The following is an 18,979-nucleotide window of genomic DNA, read 5'->3' on the forward strand; positions in this document are numbered from 1 at the left end:
TACCTAGAGATTGGCATGGTTTTATTTCAGTTTGCCTAAAAGCTAGTTTGATTTGCATTGCTCTCAATGCAAATCAAACTAGCTTTTAGGCAAACTGAAATAAAACCATGCCAATCTCTAGGTATGGTGAAGGCTATGTGATGATGTAGGGCTATTTTAATTCCAAAGGCCAAGGGAACTTTATCAGGATGCATAGTATCCTAAATAAAAAAATAAAAAAAAACTTAAAAATAAAAATCTGCCTGCCTCTATGGGGATTTAACATAGGGGTGTCCAAACTTATGCACCCTGTATTTTAAGGAAGAACATTTAATTATTTACGATTATCAACGATACCAGGGACACCGAAGCACCGGGGAACATGAAATTTGGTGGGCATGTAGCCCCACTAGACTTCTAAGGAAAAATTTCGTTTGGTCCCCGGGGGCCACTCCCCCCCCGCGCTGGTCCCCCCCAAACCCAAAAAAATGCAGTTTTTCCTAAATAACTACCTGAACCGTGGCACCGAGGATGAAGAAATTTTTATGGTATGTTGGTCTACTAGACTTTTACGGAAAAAATTTGTTTGGTCCCCGGGGGCCACTTCCCCCCCCGCGCTGGGGCCCCCGTAAATTTTTCGTCAACGATACCAGGGACACCGAAGCACCGGGGAACATGAAATTTGGTGGGCATGTAGCCCCACTAGACTTCTAAGGAAAAATTTCGTTTGGTCCCCGGGGGCCACTCCCCCCCCGCGCTGAAAAATGCAGTTTTTCCTAAATAACTACCTGAACCGTGGCACCGAGGATGAAGAAATTTTTATGGTATGTAGGGCCCACTCTTAAGGGCCCACATCAACCTAGCCCATAATCACTCATTTGTGATTTGCGTCCCTCCCATAAAAAATGAAAATGCAATATTATTCTGCTTTAATCGCCCCTATCTTCAGTGGAGATGTTCAGAACTGCACCATATTTCATGTGTATGATTAACTTGACATCCTCTGGGGGTATCCTCTGCTAAGTTTTGTAGAATTTCATCCATGGGGGGGGTATAAAATAAATTCATTTATGTGCACATTTAGTGACTGTACACTCATCGGCCTGTAGATGGTGCTGTTGAGCGAAGGGTTGCTGGTTTAGGATGATACTGTCACACACACATGCAGGAATACAAACAAATGCAAGCATGCACACACACTGACATCCACACGCACAGACACACACCCATACACACACATACAAATCCACATGCACAGACACACAAACACACATGCGGACACATACATACACGCACAGACACACACACACACACACACACACACACACACACACACACACACACACACACACACACACACACACAGACACACACACACACACACACACACACACACACACACACACACACACACACACTATTACTTTTTATAGGTATATACATAAACACGCAATACAGCCAAATTACTCCACGTCATTTATTTTTGTGGAAAGCCAGTGCAGGCCTGAGCGGCGGTCATATTTTGTACCGCGATGCGGTACATCTAGTTATGTTTCTTGGTGCGGGTGAGCTCAGTTTGTTTTTGCTGCTGTTTGTGGAGCCTGTGATGTCTAGAAAGACCGCGTTTTTTTACAGTGTGTTCAGGGGACAGGCAGCTAGCGGATAGTGAGGAGATGTTTGCTGTATGTGACAAAAAATGTTTTGGCGTCGCATCACTTACAGAACCTTTAAGCAGTAACTTCATTATTATCAAAATACTTTTACCATTAACTAAAATGTTTTGTTGGGAAAGGGACACGTTATCTTTTCTCAGATCTACATTTTATAATCACTATGCTATTAAAAAGTATTTATTCTACTATGAATTTGTCCATGACAGGGTGGACCTATTTTATGGTTCGCTCCTATATTGTCAGCTTGCAGTTAATTTATAAAAAGTGCTGGAGCTTGACCATATGCATTTCTCACAGCCTTATGTCTGCTTAATACAACACATAAGAAGTTAAATGGAAAATCTCGGATTTTTTTAAAGGAAATTGTGAAGTCTCAAAGGCACTTAATGGTGATTTTGACCCTTTTACTCTCACTCATTATTGCATACAGAGGTTTTAGATAAGGTACTTGGCTTCGGGAAACCCCCTAATCTACTCCAGTAAAACATTCTCACATTGTTTTGAGTCCAACGCCCATGGTGAGAATGTTCTGAAAGCACGTGATTTCACACTATATATGTGACTGAGGCAGCAGCTGCAGGCCAGATGAAGGAGGAACCAGAAACAGAACATGTAAGTACACCATCAATTCCTTTATAAAAGATACAATTTGTAACAAATGCTTAGGCCTAGGCATACATTACATCGTAATATAAATAGGGCTGGGAAATGATTAATCGCGATTAATTGCATCCAAAATAAAAGTTTGTGTTCACATAATATATGTGTGTGTACTGTCCATAATTATTTTGTAAATACACACACATGCATGTATATATTTAAGAAATATTTGCTTAAATATACTGTATATATACAGTGCTATGCATAAGTTTAGACACCCATGCTAAAGTTGACTAAAAAGAGGAATAAAAAAATCATATTTTGGAAATTGAACTTAATGCCTTAATTTAAAAAATTAGGAAAAATTCAACCTTTAAGGACACCAATTTTCTTTGTGAATGAATAATGTATCATAAGTTTGGGCACCCCTATGTTAAATTCCCATAGAGGCAGGCAGATTTTTATTTTTAAGTATTTTTTTATTATTTTTTTTAGGATACTATGCATACTATTTATTTCAGTTAGCCTAAAAGCTAGTTTGATTTGCATTGAGAGCAATGCAAATCAAACTAGCTTTTAGGCAAACTGAAATAAAACCATGCCAATCTCTAGGTATGGTGAAGGCTATGTGATGATGTAGGGCTATTTTAATTCCAAAGGCCAAGGGAACTTTATCAGGATGCATAGTATCCTAAACATTTTTTTTTTAAATACTTAAAAATAAAAATCTGCCTGCCTCTATGGGAATTTAACATAGGGGTGTCCAAACTTATGCACCCTGTATTATAAAGGAAGAACATTTATTTATGTACGATACATTATTCATTCACAAAGAAAATTGGTGTCCTTAAAGGTTGGATTTTTCCTAATTTTTTTAATTAAGGCATTAAGTTCAATTTCCAAAATATGATTTTTTATTCCTCTTTTTAGTCAACTTTAGCATGGGTGTCTAAACTTATGCATAGCACTGTATTATATATAATTTGTATTATAAATAAATATAAATATTTTATATATAAATAACACATTTTTCTTAAATATTTACTTGCATGTGTGTGTTTTTATATATATACAAAATAATTATGGACAGTGCACACACAAATATTATGTGAACACAAACTTATATTTTGGTTGCGATTAATCGCGATTAATCATTTCCCAGCCCTAAAAAATAACTTATTTCTGTTCAAATCTAAGATGTGATATGATCTCTCTTCATGTTTACTGAAAAGACTTTAAACTAGTGTAACTTCAAAAAATAAAAGATGACATGTTTCAGGCATTTGGTGCCTGCAGCTTTATTTTACAGTTCATATCTGTACATAAACTAGGCTATTATCTGATATACTATAGGCTAATGTTAACTTCATAAATATGCGTCGGCCTTTATTTGAAGCATTATTTGGTTCTCAACATATAAAACCTTGGATTGCTTTACTTTTCTGCAAGAGTTCAGTAAATTGCTCACATAGATTCAGTTCAGTGAAGGTTTCGTCAGATGGGGTCAGATTCCTGAAATTCAGCCAAGATTTGGCGGATGGAGAGATTCAAGTAGTGGAAAAATGGCAGACAAGCTGGACAGTTCTCTGTTCTAGTAGTATCAGACATCTGCGAGATCAAGGGTGTATATAGCAGGATTTACTCTCATTTACAGTGTTGGTTATAAACTGGATTCCTTTCTATGAAGGTAAAAGAGTAGCAAAGCTCAACAGCATGTAGATGTGAATTTGAGAACTTGTACAATAAATATTTGTACTTGTAGGCTACGTGAACATTTACACTCACAGCTCCGATGGGAAAACCTGTAAAATAAAAATCTGAAGTTGAATCTTGAGATTTGCACTCGCAGACAATAGTCACAAACCTGTATTCTGAATTTGAAGCTGCAGACAAGTAGTCACAAATGTGTAAAATGTCATTCACAGAAATACAATGACTTGTAATATATATTTGCATTTATTCTCACATTCAAATTCGCAGTACAACCTCTATTAGACACTTGCAACTTCCCAAATCTGTCACTGCAATTTCAAATCTAGCGGCTTGACTTTTGCTACTCTTTTCGCGATATTTTAGGTGCAAAACTAACTTGCGCACTTGCAACTCAGTGGCGGCGAGAAAGAAAGGGGGCGCGAGCGGGGTGTTCCAAGGAGCCGTTCTATTGGTGGGCGCCTAGCCAATGAAATGGGACTTATATTGTGCGGTCCTCTGGGACGCTCTCTGAAACGCTACACGGCTTAATGCATTAGACTGATACTGAAATAAATAAATGATATTTTCAAACTCAGTAAAAACACCATACTAATAATGCATACTACAGAAAAGCAGATGAGCACAGAATATGAACGCAACGTGTTTAATTGTACGTTAAAGGAGAACTCCGGTCAATTTTAACATTGAGCTCATTTTTGTGTAAATTTGGAGTGCTGTCAATACAGAGAACAACGACAAAAATCGGTGTTGCCCACACCGAGTTATTCTATTTTTAAAATTTGCACCCTGTTGACTTCAATGGGGCAAGTACTAAACCTGCTTTTAGCCTCTTAACATCCTTGATGTGTCATTACAAGTGCACAGAAAATGTGAGTGATTCCTTCTGAGTGAACACGAGTGAATCTGACTGCAGTAGATGTGAAAGAAATGTATAAAAATGATGTTATTTAAGCCAGCGCAAATACCTTTGTTTACATCCTGTTTTTCGGTTGAAGTCCAAAGTAGTCAATTGCCGAGTTCACGCGCGTGATCATAGGTATTAAACCTATGCATGTGAACTCTGCAATCGACTACTTTGGACTTCAACCGAAAAACAGGATGTAAACAAAGGTATTTGCGCTGGCTTAAATAACATCATTTTTATACATTTCTTTCACATCTACTGCAGTCAGATCCACTCGTGTTCACTCAGAAGGAATCACTCACATGACCTGTGCACTTGTAATGACACATCAAGGATGTTAAGAGGCTAAAAGCAGGTTTAGTACTTGCCCCATTGAAGTCAACAGGGTGCAAATTTTAAAAATAGAATAACTCGGTGTAGGCAACACCGATTTTTGTCGTTGTTCTCTGTATTGACAGCACTCCAAATGTACAAAAAAATGAGCTCAATGTTAAAATTGACCGGAGTTCTCCTTTAAGCATTTTCCTCCTAAAGAAAACCTAGAAAAAGCTTAATGAGGCTTAAAGTGATTGTTCGGAGTAAAAACAACCTAGGGTTCTTTGCACCATGCATGACCTCGAGCCAAACATTGACTCAAAAGATCTTTCATGCTTGCCCTCCCGTGAAAGCTTCCTGGATCTCCTTTGTCCTGGTCAGTTGAAAATGTATAAATGCCTTTTATATTGCTATTGAACTGTCTTTGTATAGCTGAAATAAGACAGAAAAATACTTGTCTTTAGAAATTAAAAAAGGCTTCTGGTTTGGCTCGAGGTCATGGTGCAAAGGAGCCTAGGTTGATTTTACTCCGAACCATCCCTTTAATGGACCAACAGTTATAAAAAAAGAAAAACACACACAATTCGTTATAATTAATAAAACACAGGCAGCAGGTTTATTTGAACTGAACACAAATTTGCTTTCTTTCATCATATTTTGTGCTCATCTGCTTTTCTGTAGCATGCATTATTAGTATGGTGTTTACTGAGTTTGATAATGTCATTTATTTCTTTTAATGATCAGTCTAATGCAAGGTACAATATGCAAGAATTTTACATTAAAATATCCCATAATCTCAAGGCCAGTGTTATATATTTTGTTAAGTTGATTACTTACAATATCCCAAATGTTTCCAACTCGTGAGAAAATTGCAATTTTAAGTCCCATGACATGAAATTTTCACTTTCTGAGGTAGGAACTTTTTAACATTAATACGAGTTCCCCTAGCCTGTATATGGTCCCCAAGTTTCTAGAAATTTCAATTGGTGTAAATCGAGCTTTTGCTATCTTTCTCTGCCTTTGAGAAAATGGAGGCTTAATCAGGCTGATCTTGAATCTCCTCCTTATGACGTTATAAGGAGGAAATGTTACCTCCCCTTTCTCTTCTTTGCCCGCCCAGAGAATATTTTCCACCCATGAGAAAATGCGCTAGGAACTGTAGGAATGCGCGCGCGCGATTTTAGTTTGTCCACGAGAGATATCATGGCTTTTGAGCGAGCGAAGCATAATAATTGCTCAATAGTTGGATGTACAAATGAACACTGAAGGGTTAATACAGAGCTGGGCTTGCTGAACGTCTGAAACTAAAGTCTGGATCACTCTCTTTGGCTCAGCTACACACCTCGAAGTAAGTCAACTAATGATATATAAGTGTGTTGCTTTACTGTTTATGGTTACCTGGATTGTTACACGTATAATGTGGCTGTAACATTAGCTATGCAGCTATGCAGTTTATGTGTGTGAATACACACACTGTAACGCGATTGTTGTACACTTTGTTATTTGGATAACCGTTTTCCTGTTGGTTATTTGGCACGCGCGATATCCACATTTCAAGATCGCAGAGCTTGATGTAATCGTAATAAGATAAATTACAGACGTTACAGATCTCTCATGAAAAGGCAACAGTAGGTTAGCGTTAGCTAACATAATAATAACTGTAAACCATCCGAATAAAGTGCCGTATCCAGACATAATATTTTAAACTAACCATTCGGAAACGTCCTGCTGGAGCCGCTGAGTTGCAGCTTCTCCATCTGGATCAGATTCTGGGTCAATCTGGGTCGTAATGCTTGAACGACTGCGTGTCTTCGTGCCATTGCAATATATCCAATGTAAACATGCATGATACCGTTGTTGCGCAATATGGTCAAGGCCACACCCACCCTCCACCTTGCGCCGCCTTTCTCCTCCTCATTAACATTTAAGGCTACAGACACCGAAACGGCCCGTCTGAAGGAAGCTCATTCTGGGACTGGCTTGTAGTGGCTATAATTCTGCACAGAGGCTGAATTTTTGAAAAAAGATTTCAGATATAGTACTAGGGACCACTAAGGCCTATATTAAAGCCTACAAAAAGTAGCATGTCATGGGACCTTTAACCAAGGAAACGGGGCGTTAGAGCAGGAGAGATGGGAGTCGCCGGTCAATTGCGTCATATCCGCGTTACCCTCGGTTTCTGCTCGTACTGCGTGGAGTCCAGGACAAATGCGGAAGTTGTAGTTGTAGCGTCTATCAAGCAACAAACGTTAGCTTGTTTCTTGCAGTCGTTATTGAACACAATTATTCTATACCGATTGCAGCTGGTTCTGTCGACAAAGCAGTTCACGAGTTCAAACTTACATATAATTTGAAGGGGTAAAGTTTGACGCATATTTGGCGTGCTGTCCAGAGGGAGGGCTCCGAGCTCGGAGTTCGGCCCGAACCCAGAGTACTCCCCCAGTATGTAAGTGTTTAGGACTAGAAGCGTGGAGAAGGGGTGGTGGAGGGATGCTGCAAAACTGTCAATGGAATGAGGTGAGACTGCTGAGTATATATACACCTCTCACCACTGATTGCTGAGTGCTCTCCACTTGTGTTAATTATCTGAACGTGCTCCTCCCGAACCTTGTTAATAAAACATAATTTCATGAGTTCACACTTACATATAATTTGAAGGGGTAAAGTTTAATGCATATTTGGCGTGCTGTCCAGAGGGAGGGCTCCGAGCTCGGAGTTCGGCCCGAACCCAGAGTACTCCCCCCAAAGGCTAAAGAGCATAGGACAGCCGCCGGACTAAAGACCCCCCAATGAGTGCCGAGTTTGGCTGGCTGGCATCTCAAGAAGGGGCCTGGATGCTTGACCGGGGAGGCCCGTAATGGTGGCTCACTGCCTGGACTGACGGCCCCTGTTGGTCTGCGAACAAGGAGCGGTTGTAGTTTACAGTGACCGATCGGGAGGATTTGTGCTTTTCCGCTAAGCCCAAATGCTCGCGGGAAAGTTCTCACTCCGTCCACTGTGAGACCAATGCTCCCTGGACGGAAAGAGGAAGCGGAAAAAATGAGCGCTTGCCCGGGAGATTTTCTCACACTGCATCGCTGGATGAGAGAGAAAACGTAAGTGCTCTACCGGGAAAGTTCTCACTCCGTCCGCTGTGAGACCAATGCTCACTGGACAGAAAGAGGAGACAGGAAAGATGAGATTAGAGAAGTACTTCAGAAGAGACATCACTGCTGCGGCAGTATAAAAATTAGCCAGAGTAAAAGAGCTCCATTGGGAGCAGAGGAGACATCACTGCTGTGACAGTGGAGAAGATTAGACAGAGTAAAAGAGCTCCTGCTGGAGTATAGGAGACATCACTGCTGCGGCAGTGGAGAAGATTAGCCAGAGTAAAAGAGCTCCTGCTGGAGTATAGGAGACATCACTGCTGTGACAGTGGAGAAGATTAGACAGAGTAAAAGAGCTCCTGCTGGAGTATAGGAGACATCACTGCTGTGGCAGTGGAGAAGATTAGCCAGAGTAAAAGAGCTCCTGCTGGAGTATAGGAGACATCACTGCTGTGACAGTGGAGAAGATTAGACAGAGTAAAAGAGCTCCTGCTGGAGTATAGGAGACATCACTGCTGTGACAGTGGAGAAGATTAGCCAGAGTAAAAGAGCTCCTGCTGGAGTATAGGAGACATCACTGCTGTGACAGTGGAGAAGATTAGCCAGAGTAAAAGAGCTCCTGCTGGAGTATAGGAGACATCACTGCTGTGACAGTGGAGAAGATTAGCCAGAGTAAAAGAGCTCCTGCTGGAGTATAGGAGACATCACTGCTGTGACAGTGGAGAAGATTAGCCAGAGTAAAAGAGCTCCTGCTGGAGTATAGGAGACATCACTGCTGTGACAGTGGAGAAGATTAGACAGAGTAAAAGAGCTCCTGCTGGAGTATAGGAGACATCACTGCTGTGACAGTGGAGAAGATTAGCCAGAGTAAAAGAGCTCCTGCTGGAGTATAGGAGACATCACTGCTGTGACAGTGGAGAAGATTAGCCAGAGTAAAAGAGCTCCTGCTGGAGTATAGGAGACATCACTGCTGTGACAGTGGAGAAGATTAGCCAGAGTAAAAGAGCTCCTGCTGGAGTATAGGAGACATCACTGCTGTGACAGTGGAGAAGATTAGACAGAGTAAAAGAGCTCCTGCTGGAGTATAGGAGACATCACTGCTGTGACAGTGGAGAAGATTAGCCAGAGTAAAAGAGCTCCTGCTGGAGTATAGGAGACATCACTGCTGTGACAGTGGAGAAGATTAGCCAGAGTAAAAGAGCTCCTGCTGGAGTATAGGAGACATCACTGCTGTGGCAGTGGAGAAGATTAGCCAGAGTAAAAGAGCTCCTGCTGGAGTATAGGAGACATCACTGCTGTGACAGTGGAGAAGATTAGACAGAGTAAAAGAGCTCCTGCTGGAGTATAGGAGACATCACTGCTGTGACAGTGGAGAAGATTAGCCAGAGTAAAAGAGCTCCTGCTGGAGTATAGGAGACATCACTGCTGTGACAGTGGAGAAGATTAGCCAGAGTAAAAGAGCTCCTGCTGGAGTATAGGAGACATCACTGCTGTGACAGTGGAGAAGATTAGACAGAGTAAAAGAGCTCCTGCTGGAGTATAGGAGACATCACTGCTGTGACAGTGGAGAAGATTAGCCAGAGTAAAAGAGCTCCTGCTGGAGTATAGGAGACATCACTGCTGTGACAGTGGAGAAGATTAGCCAGAGTAAAAGAGCTCCTGCTGGAGTATAGGAGACATCACTGCTGTGACAGTGGAGAAGATTAGACAGAGTAAAAGAGCTCCTGCTGGAGTATAGGAGACATCACTGCTGCGGCAGTGGAGAAGATTAGCCAGAGTAAAAGAGCTCCTGCTGGAGTATAGGAGACATCACTGCTGTGACAGTGGAGAAGATTAGCCAGAGTAAAAGAGCTCCTGCTGGAGTATAGGAGACATCACTGCTGTGACAGTGGAGAAGATTAGCCAGAGTAAAAGAGCTCCTGCTGGAGTATAGGAGACATCACTGCTGTGACAGTGGAGAAGATTAGCCAGAGTAAAAGAGCTCCTGCTGGAGTATAGGAGACATCACTGCTGCGGCAGTGGAGAAGATTAGCCAGAGTAAAAGAGCTCCTGCTGGAGTATAGGAGACATCACTGCTGTGACAGTGGAGAAGATTAGCCAGAGTAAAAGAGCTCCTGCTGGAGTATAGGAGACATCACTGCTGCGGCAGTGGAGAAGATTAGCCAGAGTAAAAGAGCTCCTGCTGGAGTATAGGAGACATCACTGCTGCGGCAGTGGAGAAGATTAGCCAGAGTAAAAGAGCTCCTGCTGGAGTATAGGAGACATCACTGCTGCGGCAGTGGAGAAGATTAGCCAGAGTAAAAGAGCTCCTGCTGGAGTATAGGAGACATCACTGCTGTGACAGTGGAGAAGATTAGCCAGAGTAAAAGAGCTCCTGCTGGAGTATAGGAGACATCACTGCTGCGGCAGTGGAGAAGATTAGCCAGAGTAAAAGAGCTCCTGCTGGAGTATAGGAGACATCACTGCTGTGGCAGTGGAGAAGATTAGCCAGAGTAAAAGAGCTCCTGCTGGAGTATAGGAGACATCACTGCTGTGACAGTGGAGAAGATTAGCCAGAGTAAAAGAGCTCCTGCTGGAGTATAGGAGACATCACTGCTGTGACAGTGGAGAAGATTAGCCAGAGTAAAAGAGCTCCTGCTGGAGTATAGGAGACATCACTGCTGCGGCAGTGGAGAAGATTAGACAGAGTAAAAGAGCTCCTGCTGGAGTATAGGAGACATCACTGCTGCGGCAGTGGATAAGATTAGCCAGAGTAAAAGAGCTCCTGCTGGAGTATAGGAGACATCACTGCTGTGACAGTGGAGAAGATTAGCCAGAGTAAAAGAGCTCCTGCTGGAGTATAGGAGACATCACTGCTGCAGCAGTGGAGAAGATTAGACAGAGTAAAAGAGCTTCTGCTGGAGTATAGGAGACATCACTGCTGTGACAGTGGAGAAGATTAGCCAGAGTAAAAGAGCTCCTGCTGGAGTATAGGAGACATCACTGCTGCGGCAGTGGAGAAGATTAGCCAGAGTAAAAGAGCTCCTGCTGGAGTATAGGAGACATCACTGCTGTGACAGTGGAGAAGATTAGCCAGAGTAAAAGAGCTCCTGCTGGAGTATAGGAGACATCACTGCTGCGGCAGTGGAGAAGATTAGACAGAGTAAAAGAGCTCCTGCTGGAGTATAGGAGACATCACTGCTGCGGCAGTGGATAAGATTAGCCAGAGTAAAAGAGCTCCTGCTGGAGTATAGGAGACATCACTGCTGTGGCAGTGGAGAAGATTAGCCAGAGTAAAAGAGCTCCTGCTGGAGTATAGGAGACATCACTGCTGCGGCAGTGGAGAAGATTAGCCAGAGTAAAAGAGCTCCTGCTGGAGTATAGGAGACATCACTGCTGTGACAGTGGAGAAGATTAGACAGAGTAAAAGAGCTCCTGCTGGAGTATAGGAGACATCACTGCTGTGACAGTGGAGAAGATTAGCCAGAGTAAAAGAGCTCCTGCTGGAGTATAGGAGACATCACTGCTGTGACAGTGGAGAAGATTAGCCAGAGTAAAAGAGCTCCTGCTGGAGTATAGGAGACATCACTGCTGCGGCAGTGGAGAAGATTAGACAGAGTAAAAGAGCTCCTGCTGGAGTATAGGAGACATCACTGCTGCGGCAGTGGAGAAGATTAGCCAGAGTAAAAGAGCTCCTGCTGGAGTATAGGAGACATCACTGCTGCGGCAGTGGAGAAGATTAGACAGAGTAAAAGAGCTCCTGCTGGAGTATAGGAGACATCACTGCTGCGGCAGTGGAGAAGATTAGCCAGAGTAAAAGAGCTCCTGCTGGAGTATAGGAGACATCACTGCTGTGACAGTGGAGAAGATTAGCCAGAGTAAAAGAGCTCCTGCTGGAGTATAGGAGACATCACTGCTGTGACAGTGGAGAAGATTAGCCAGAGTAAAAGAGCTCCTGCTGGAGTATAGGAGACATCACTGCTGCGGCAGTGGAGAAGATTAGACAGAGTAAAAGAGCTCCTGCTGGAGTATAGGAGACATCACTGCTGTGACAGTGGAGAAGATTAGCCAGAGTAAAAGAGCTCCTGCTGGAGTATAGGAGACATCACTGCTGCGGCAGTGGAGAAGATTAGACAGAGTAAAAGAGCTCCTGCTGGAGTATAGGAGACATCACTGCTGTGGCAGTGGAGAAGATTAGCCAGAGTAAAAGAGCTCCTGCTGGAGTATAGGAGACATCACTGCTGTGACAGTGGAGAAGATTAGCCAGAGTAAAAGAGCTCCTGCTGGAGTATAGGAGACATCACTGCTGTGACAGTGGAGAAGATTAGCCAGAGTAAAAGAGCTCCTGCTGGAGTATAGGAGACATCACTGCTGCGGCAGTGGAGAAGATTAGCCAGAGTAAAAGAGCTCCTGCTGGAGTATAGGAGACATCACTGCTGCGGCAGTGGAGAAGATTAGCCAGAGTAAAAGAGCTCCTGCTGGAGTATAGGAGACATCACTGCTGCGGCAGTGGAGAAGATTAGCCAGAGTAAAAGAGCTCCTGCTGGAGTATAGGAGACATCACTGCTGCGGCAGTGGAGAAGATTAGCCAGAGTAAAAGAGCTCCTGCTGGAGTATAGGAGACATCACTGCTGCGACAGTGGAGAAGATTAGCCAGAGTAAAAGAGCTCCTGCTGGAGTATAGGAGACATCACTGCTGTGACAGTGGAGAAGATTAGCCAGAGTAAAAGAGCTCCTGCTGGAGTATAGGAGACATCACTGCTGCGGCAGTGGAGAAGATTAGCCAGAGTAAAAGAGCTCCTGCTGGAGTATAGGAGACATCACTGCTGCGGCAGTGGAGAAGATTAGCCAGAGTAAAAGAGCTCCTGCTGGAGTATAGGAGACATCACTGCTGCGGCAGTGGAGAAGATTAGCCAGAGTAAAAGAGCTCCTGCTGGAGTATAGGAGACATCACTGCTGCGGCAGTGGAGAAGATTAGCCAGAGTAAAAGAGCTCCTGCTGGAGTATAGGAGACATCACTGCTGTGACAGTGGAGAAGATTAGCCAGAGTAAAATAGCTCCTGCTGGAGTATAGGAGACATCACTGCTGTGACAGTGGAGAAGATTAGACAGAGTAAAAGAGCTCCTGCTGGAGTATAGGAGACATCACTGCTGTGACAGTGGAGAAGATTAGACAGAGTAAAAGAGCTCCTGCTGGAGTATAGGAGACATCACTGCTGTGACAGTGGAGAAGATTAGACAGAGTAAAAGAGCTCCTGCTGGAGTATAGGAGACATCACTGCTGTGACAGTGGAGAAGATTAGCCAGAGTAAAAGAGCTCCTGCTGGAGTATAGGAGACATCACTGCTGTGACAGTGGAGAAGATTAGACAGAGTAAAAGAGCTCCTGCTGGAGTATAGGAGACATCACTGCTGTGACAGTGGAGAAGATTAGACAGAGTAAAAGAGCTCCTGCTGGAGTATAGGAGACATCACTGCTGTGGCAGTGGAGAAGATTAGCCAGAGTAAAAGAGCTCCTGCTGGAGTATAGGAGACATCACTGCTGCGGCAGTGGAGAAGATTAGCCAGAGTAAAAGAGCTCCTGCTGGAGTATAGGAGACATCACTGCTGTGACAGTGGAGAAGATTAGCCAGAGTAAAAGAGCTCCTGCTGGAGTATAGGAGACATCACTGCTGTGACAGTGGAGAAGATTAGCCAGAGTAAAAGAGCTCCTGCTGGAGTATAGGAGACATCACTGCTGTGACAGTGGAGAAGATTAGACAGAGTAAAAGAGCTCCTGCTGGAGTATAGGAGACATCACTGCTGTGGCAGTGGAGAAGATTAGACAGAGTAAAAGAGCTCCTGCTGGAGTATAGGAGACATCACTGCTGTGGCAGTGGAGAAGATTAGCCAGAGTAAAAGAGCTCCTGCTGGAGTATAGGAGACATCACTAGTGGGAGCGGAGGAGACATCACTGCTGCGGCAGTGGAGACATCAGCCAGAGAAACAGCTCTAGTGGGAGCGGAGGAGACATCACTTTTGCAATATTAGAGAAAACTTAGCCGGAGAAATTGAGCTCCTCCAGGACCAGAGAAGACATCACTGCTGCAGCAGTGGATAAACTTACCTGGAGAAACTGAGCTCCTGCAGTGTGTGCTGCAAAACTGTCAATGGAATGAGGTGAGACTGCTGAGTATATATACACCTCTTACCACTGATTGCTGAGTGCTCTCCACTTGTGTTAATTATCTGAACGTGCTCCTCCCGAACCTTGTTAATAAAACATCATTTAATGTTATATTTTCCAAATGTAGCATTCGGTAATAGTTATGTTTATGTAAGGGAAGTATTATTGCTTTAGATTTGTGTTTAGTTTATTGACATTGTTTATCACGTCTGGTGTTTATGGCCATGTAAATAAATATAGCATGTGTTATACATAAAGATTAATCAGTATTTTGGCAAATGATGTGGGTATGTTCGAATGTACTTTTACAACAATTGTTTAGAACACGTAAAACTGCGCCGCGTTATCACAACAATGAATTCGACATACAGTAACATCTATGATAACCAATGTAGTATTAAACCTTACTTTTCTTGCGGTTAATTTATTTTAATGAAATAAAAGTGTGATGAGGTTCAAGAGTCGGGAAGGAAGAAGACAGGGGTCGCGTGACTGGGACTCGTACTTTATTAAAATAAAGCAAAACAAACCAAAGTCGTGCACAACGCGCATTCACCGTGGCAACCGCGACGATATAAAACAGTTAAAAAATGCGAGCTCGGATCCACCGGTTTTCTTTCTCTGCGTCCAATTTTCTCTTCAGTCTCTCTCTCGTTCCAGCGCGGCTTATAAGCGTCTCTCCACGCGGATCACAGCAATAAGACACAGGTGTTCGTCATTTGCACTTGACCTACTTGCGTCCCGCTCGTCTCTTCTCTCTCCCATTACAGACCGCGCTGAACCATGCCCCCCTCGCCACAAAAAGCATGTCATTATAAAAACAGAACTTAGCCTCATCCATTAACATGATTTTTCGATTCCCGTCTGACTGATTTACATTCACGGTGGAGTTTAAAACGACATCATTCCATGGGCTACGCCGTTGTTGTTGTTTGGATGCAGCGCCCTCTAGCGGCAAAAAAAACTTGCATATTGTAGCTTTAAGCCACGTTAGCCTGCCAGAGGAATGCACATGATATCAAGAATAGAAGAAGAATAGAATAGAATGAGCCCTCATGAAAGTACGTATCTATAGCTGCACAAATTATATTTCTCATATCATTTATACGCCAATTTATTGCGTTCAAATGATATGCACTGTAAACCCCTTGGGTAGGATTAGGGGTGAGGAGGGTGTGCATATTACACGCGAAAACTGCGTATCATATGTATGCAAAAACTCATTTTGGCGTATAAATGATACGAGAAATATCTTTAATATAGCGCTTTCATATGTACTACTGTACACCCAAAGCGCTTTATAATCATATCAGGGGTCTCTCCTTCACACCACCAGTGTGAGCATTCACTGGATGATGCGACGGCAGCCACAGGACAGCGGCGCCAGTGTGCTCACCACACAGCAGCTATAGGTGGACAGAGGAGAGAGAGTGATAGAGCCAATTCAATGTAAGGGGATAATTAGGAGGCCATGATTGGTAAGGGCCAGTGGCTGGAATGTGGCCAGGACACCGGGGTTACACGCCATGGGATTTTTAATGACCACAGAGAGTCAGGACCTCGCTTTTACGTCTCAGTATAGTGTCCCCTTGGGGCGTTAGGACCATAGATATCATATAAAGGCTAGATGTCTCGTGCGCGCTGCTGGCCAATGGAGGTCGACGTCCGCACACGGCGGCCATCTTACCACAGGCAGCTCGCTCACTCGTAACATGGTGCATGCACTTTTAAATAACCATAACTTGCTCAATTTTCGACCGATTTTCAAACGGTTTGGTTTGTTCTAAACGTCAGAGATGTAGCTATTACACTGCATACATATGAATAATTATGTTCAAAATGTTTAAGCATTCAGAATTATAGCCACGTTAATAACGTTTGTAAGAAACCAAACCGTTTGTAAATCCGTCAAGATTTCAGCGAGATAAGAGGATTTGTGTGCGTGCTGATCACTCACCTTAATTCACAGAGCCCTGTGGTAAGATGGCCACCGGTGATGCCGGAAGTGACTCCGCCTTAAGACATCTAGCCTTTAATATCTATGGTTAGGACCCACACAGACCACAGGGTGAGCGCCCCCTGCTGGCCTCACTAACACCTCTTCCAGCAGCAACCTGAGGAGTCTCCCATCCAGGTACTAACCAGGATCAACCCTGCTTAGCTTCAGTGGGCAACAAGTCTTGGGCTACAGGGTGATATGGGTGCTAAACAGCTGTGCTCTCCACAGTAAGACTGTTCCAGAAGTCGCGGTGCAGTGGTTGTGTTGAAAATCAACTGTGTACGTCCTTATGAGAAAAGTGAGTTTCATTTTACGCAATACTTGTTTAAGATCGATATATATATATATATATATATATATATATATGTGTTGCGCTTGTATTATTCAAACAGATATATCATTATCTGTACAGATTACGTTAAGGAATGGTGACTCACAAGTTATTAGTCACCTGGTTACGCTGGTGTATTGTGTTAGATATAATGTTAAGCTGATAGACTTCATCAATAATGCTACTTTATACAGTATATGTAACATTTATTACTGTTTTGTTTATTTGCAGCGACACAAATACATTCAAATACATAATGTAAACCAACCATTTCCATCAATATAAGCTAAGAGGCAACTACTATATTCAAATCTGCCCTGTAATGTGAAAGTAGAAGAAAGTTCAGTAAAGTGTTCGGACTGATTCCTGCCTCCTGTCCTGCGTTCTCCAGGGCGAGAACTAGGCCTATAGTTTCCTAAGCACCTGTGGTCCTTTCTCTTAAATAAAGACATAAGTTAAATTTCAGTTTCTTTGGAAGTCCTTCTCTGAGAGGGTGGAGGCAGGATGGTTATAGCTTTAGTATAAAAGAACCAGATACATTGTCCATATCACTTACTAAAACAAAGGTAAGTCAGTTTCATGTAACATTTGTATAATAATTGTCAGATATCCTTCCAGTTACATATTGTATTTTCTGAGACATCTGTTCTGCTTTCAGTACATTGTAGGAGAAAATCATTGCACACATTTTTGTGTAAACCTACTAAGGATGGCTGATAGCAAAAGCAAGTATTATCTTATTTCATCAAACCGATTTGAATACAATACCAGCCATCAATGTGATCTTTTCAGTCTTTAAAAATATACAATGTGTTTTTTTCACCAGTGGCTGTGTCCCCATTGAGCCCGGCGTTTGTACAAGATCTTCTCCCTGTTGCCCAAAAGACAGCGCTTCTCTACCATCTCTCTTACCTGTGCCTGGGCAAGTTTACCGGCCTGGAGAAAAACATCAGGAGTCGCGCTGTGGAAACCCAGCTTCTGTTCGGCTCTTCTGATAAAGCCATGTTGAAAGTACAGTTTCAGATTTCTCTTGATTTCATTATCTTGTCTCCTAGAAAGAAAAAAGGTGAAAGTGTATCAACTCACCAAACATGAAGGGTCTGTAGTAAGTAGCATGTCATATAGTCCGTCTTTTAGCTAGAGATTAATCTGAGCTAAACTGCTATGAGAGTCTCTCCCTGCATGGTGTCATAATATCATAATGTGAGCCATGAAAAATCTAAGGTAAAATCTCTTTTATAACCTAAGAGTTTGTACTCATAATCTTGGTTGGATATGCTTCTTATACATTTTAAATGCAATTCTTACATTTTTAAAACTGTTAAAGGGATAGTTCACCCAAAATGAAAATTCTATCATTGTTTACTCACCCTCAAGTTGTTCCAAACCTGTATGAGTTTCTTTGTTCTGCTGAACACAAAGGAAGATATTTGGAAGAATGTTTGTAACCAAACAGATCTCGGTCCCCATTGACTACCACCATAGTATATTTTTTTCCTACTATGGAAGTCAATGGGGATTGAGATCTGTTGATTACAAACATTCTTCCAAATATCTTCCTTTGTGTTCAGCAGAACAAAGAAACTCATACAGGTTTGGAACAACTTGAGGGTGAGTAAACAATGATAGAATTTTCATTTTTGGGTGAACTATCCCTTTAACCTAAATTATAATAACAACGGTTAATGCAGCAGCATTATGAACCCAGCAAACATTGGTCCGACGGCAACGTCGTGTCCCTGGCCAAAAATAGTCGCGGTAGGACGGCATTAATCGGTAAAAATATGTAACACAGAACATTTCCTAAAAATACATTCAGATTCATTTGTACATGTCTACTGTTCTCTGGGGTTGCATGTATAATTGTTATTTTGACTTTTAGCTACCCAGCAAACATTTGGACGTTTAATGACCGTTGAAAAGACGTCCGTCCGAGACGTCCCGTCATGGTTGAAAAATAGTTCCAAAATGAAAATTGAACCGACGTGTTTGACGTCGTCTGGCCGTGAATTCCACGTCTTTTCTGCGCGTCCCTGGACGTCTAAATGGGTTTATTTTTTTTTGTTCTTCTGGATGTTTATAAGATAGGCCTATATATATATAATCCTGCATATAAAATAATCACACCCATATTGTGTAACATCGTAAAAAGGCAATCATTTAGGCTATTTTTACACATCTGAACTTGACAAAGGGTTTTAAAAAGGTCCAAAATCGGTCCGGTCAGACCTGGAC

General features: G+C 42.6%; 1 protein-coding gene across 1 annotated transcript in view; it reads left to right on the forward strand.

Moving 5' to 3' along the window:
- Positions 1-2,241: 2,241 nt before the first annotated feature.
- LOC311284168 (uncharacterized protein) overlaps positions 2,242-18,979 on the forward strand; it is a 28,112-nt gene continuing 11,374 nt past the window's right edge. Inside the window, exons 1-4 of the mRNA XM_084399048.1 lie at positions 2,242-2,264; positions 17,403-17,469; positions 17,571-17,666; positions 17,800-17,849. Coding sequence (XP_084255174.1) covers positions 17,454-17,469; positions 17,571-17,666; positions 17,800-17,849 — 162 coding nt within the window. The 5' untranslated portion in view covers positions 2,242-2,264; positions 17,403-17,453. The remainder of the gene's footprint in view (positions 2,265-17,402; positions 17,470-17,570; positions 17,667-17,799; positions 17,850-18,979) is intronic.

The sequence above is a fragment of the Rutilus rutilus genome, assembly GCF_951802725.1.
Source record: "Rutilus rutilus genome assembly, chromosome: 24".
NCBI lineage: Eukaryota > Metazoa > Chordata > Actinopteri > Cypriniformes > Leuciscidae > Rutilus > Rutilus rutilus.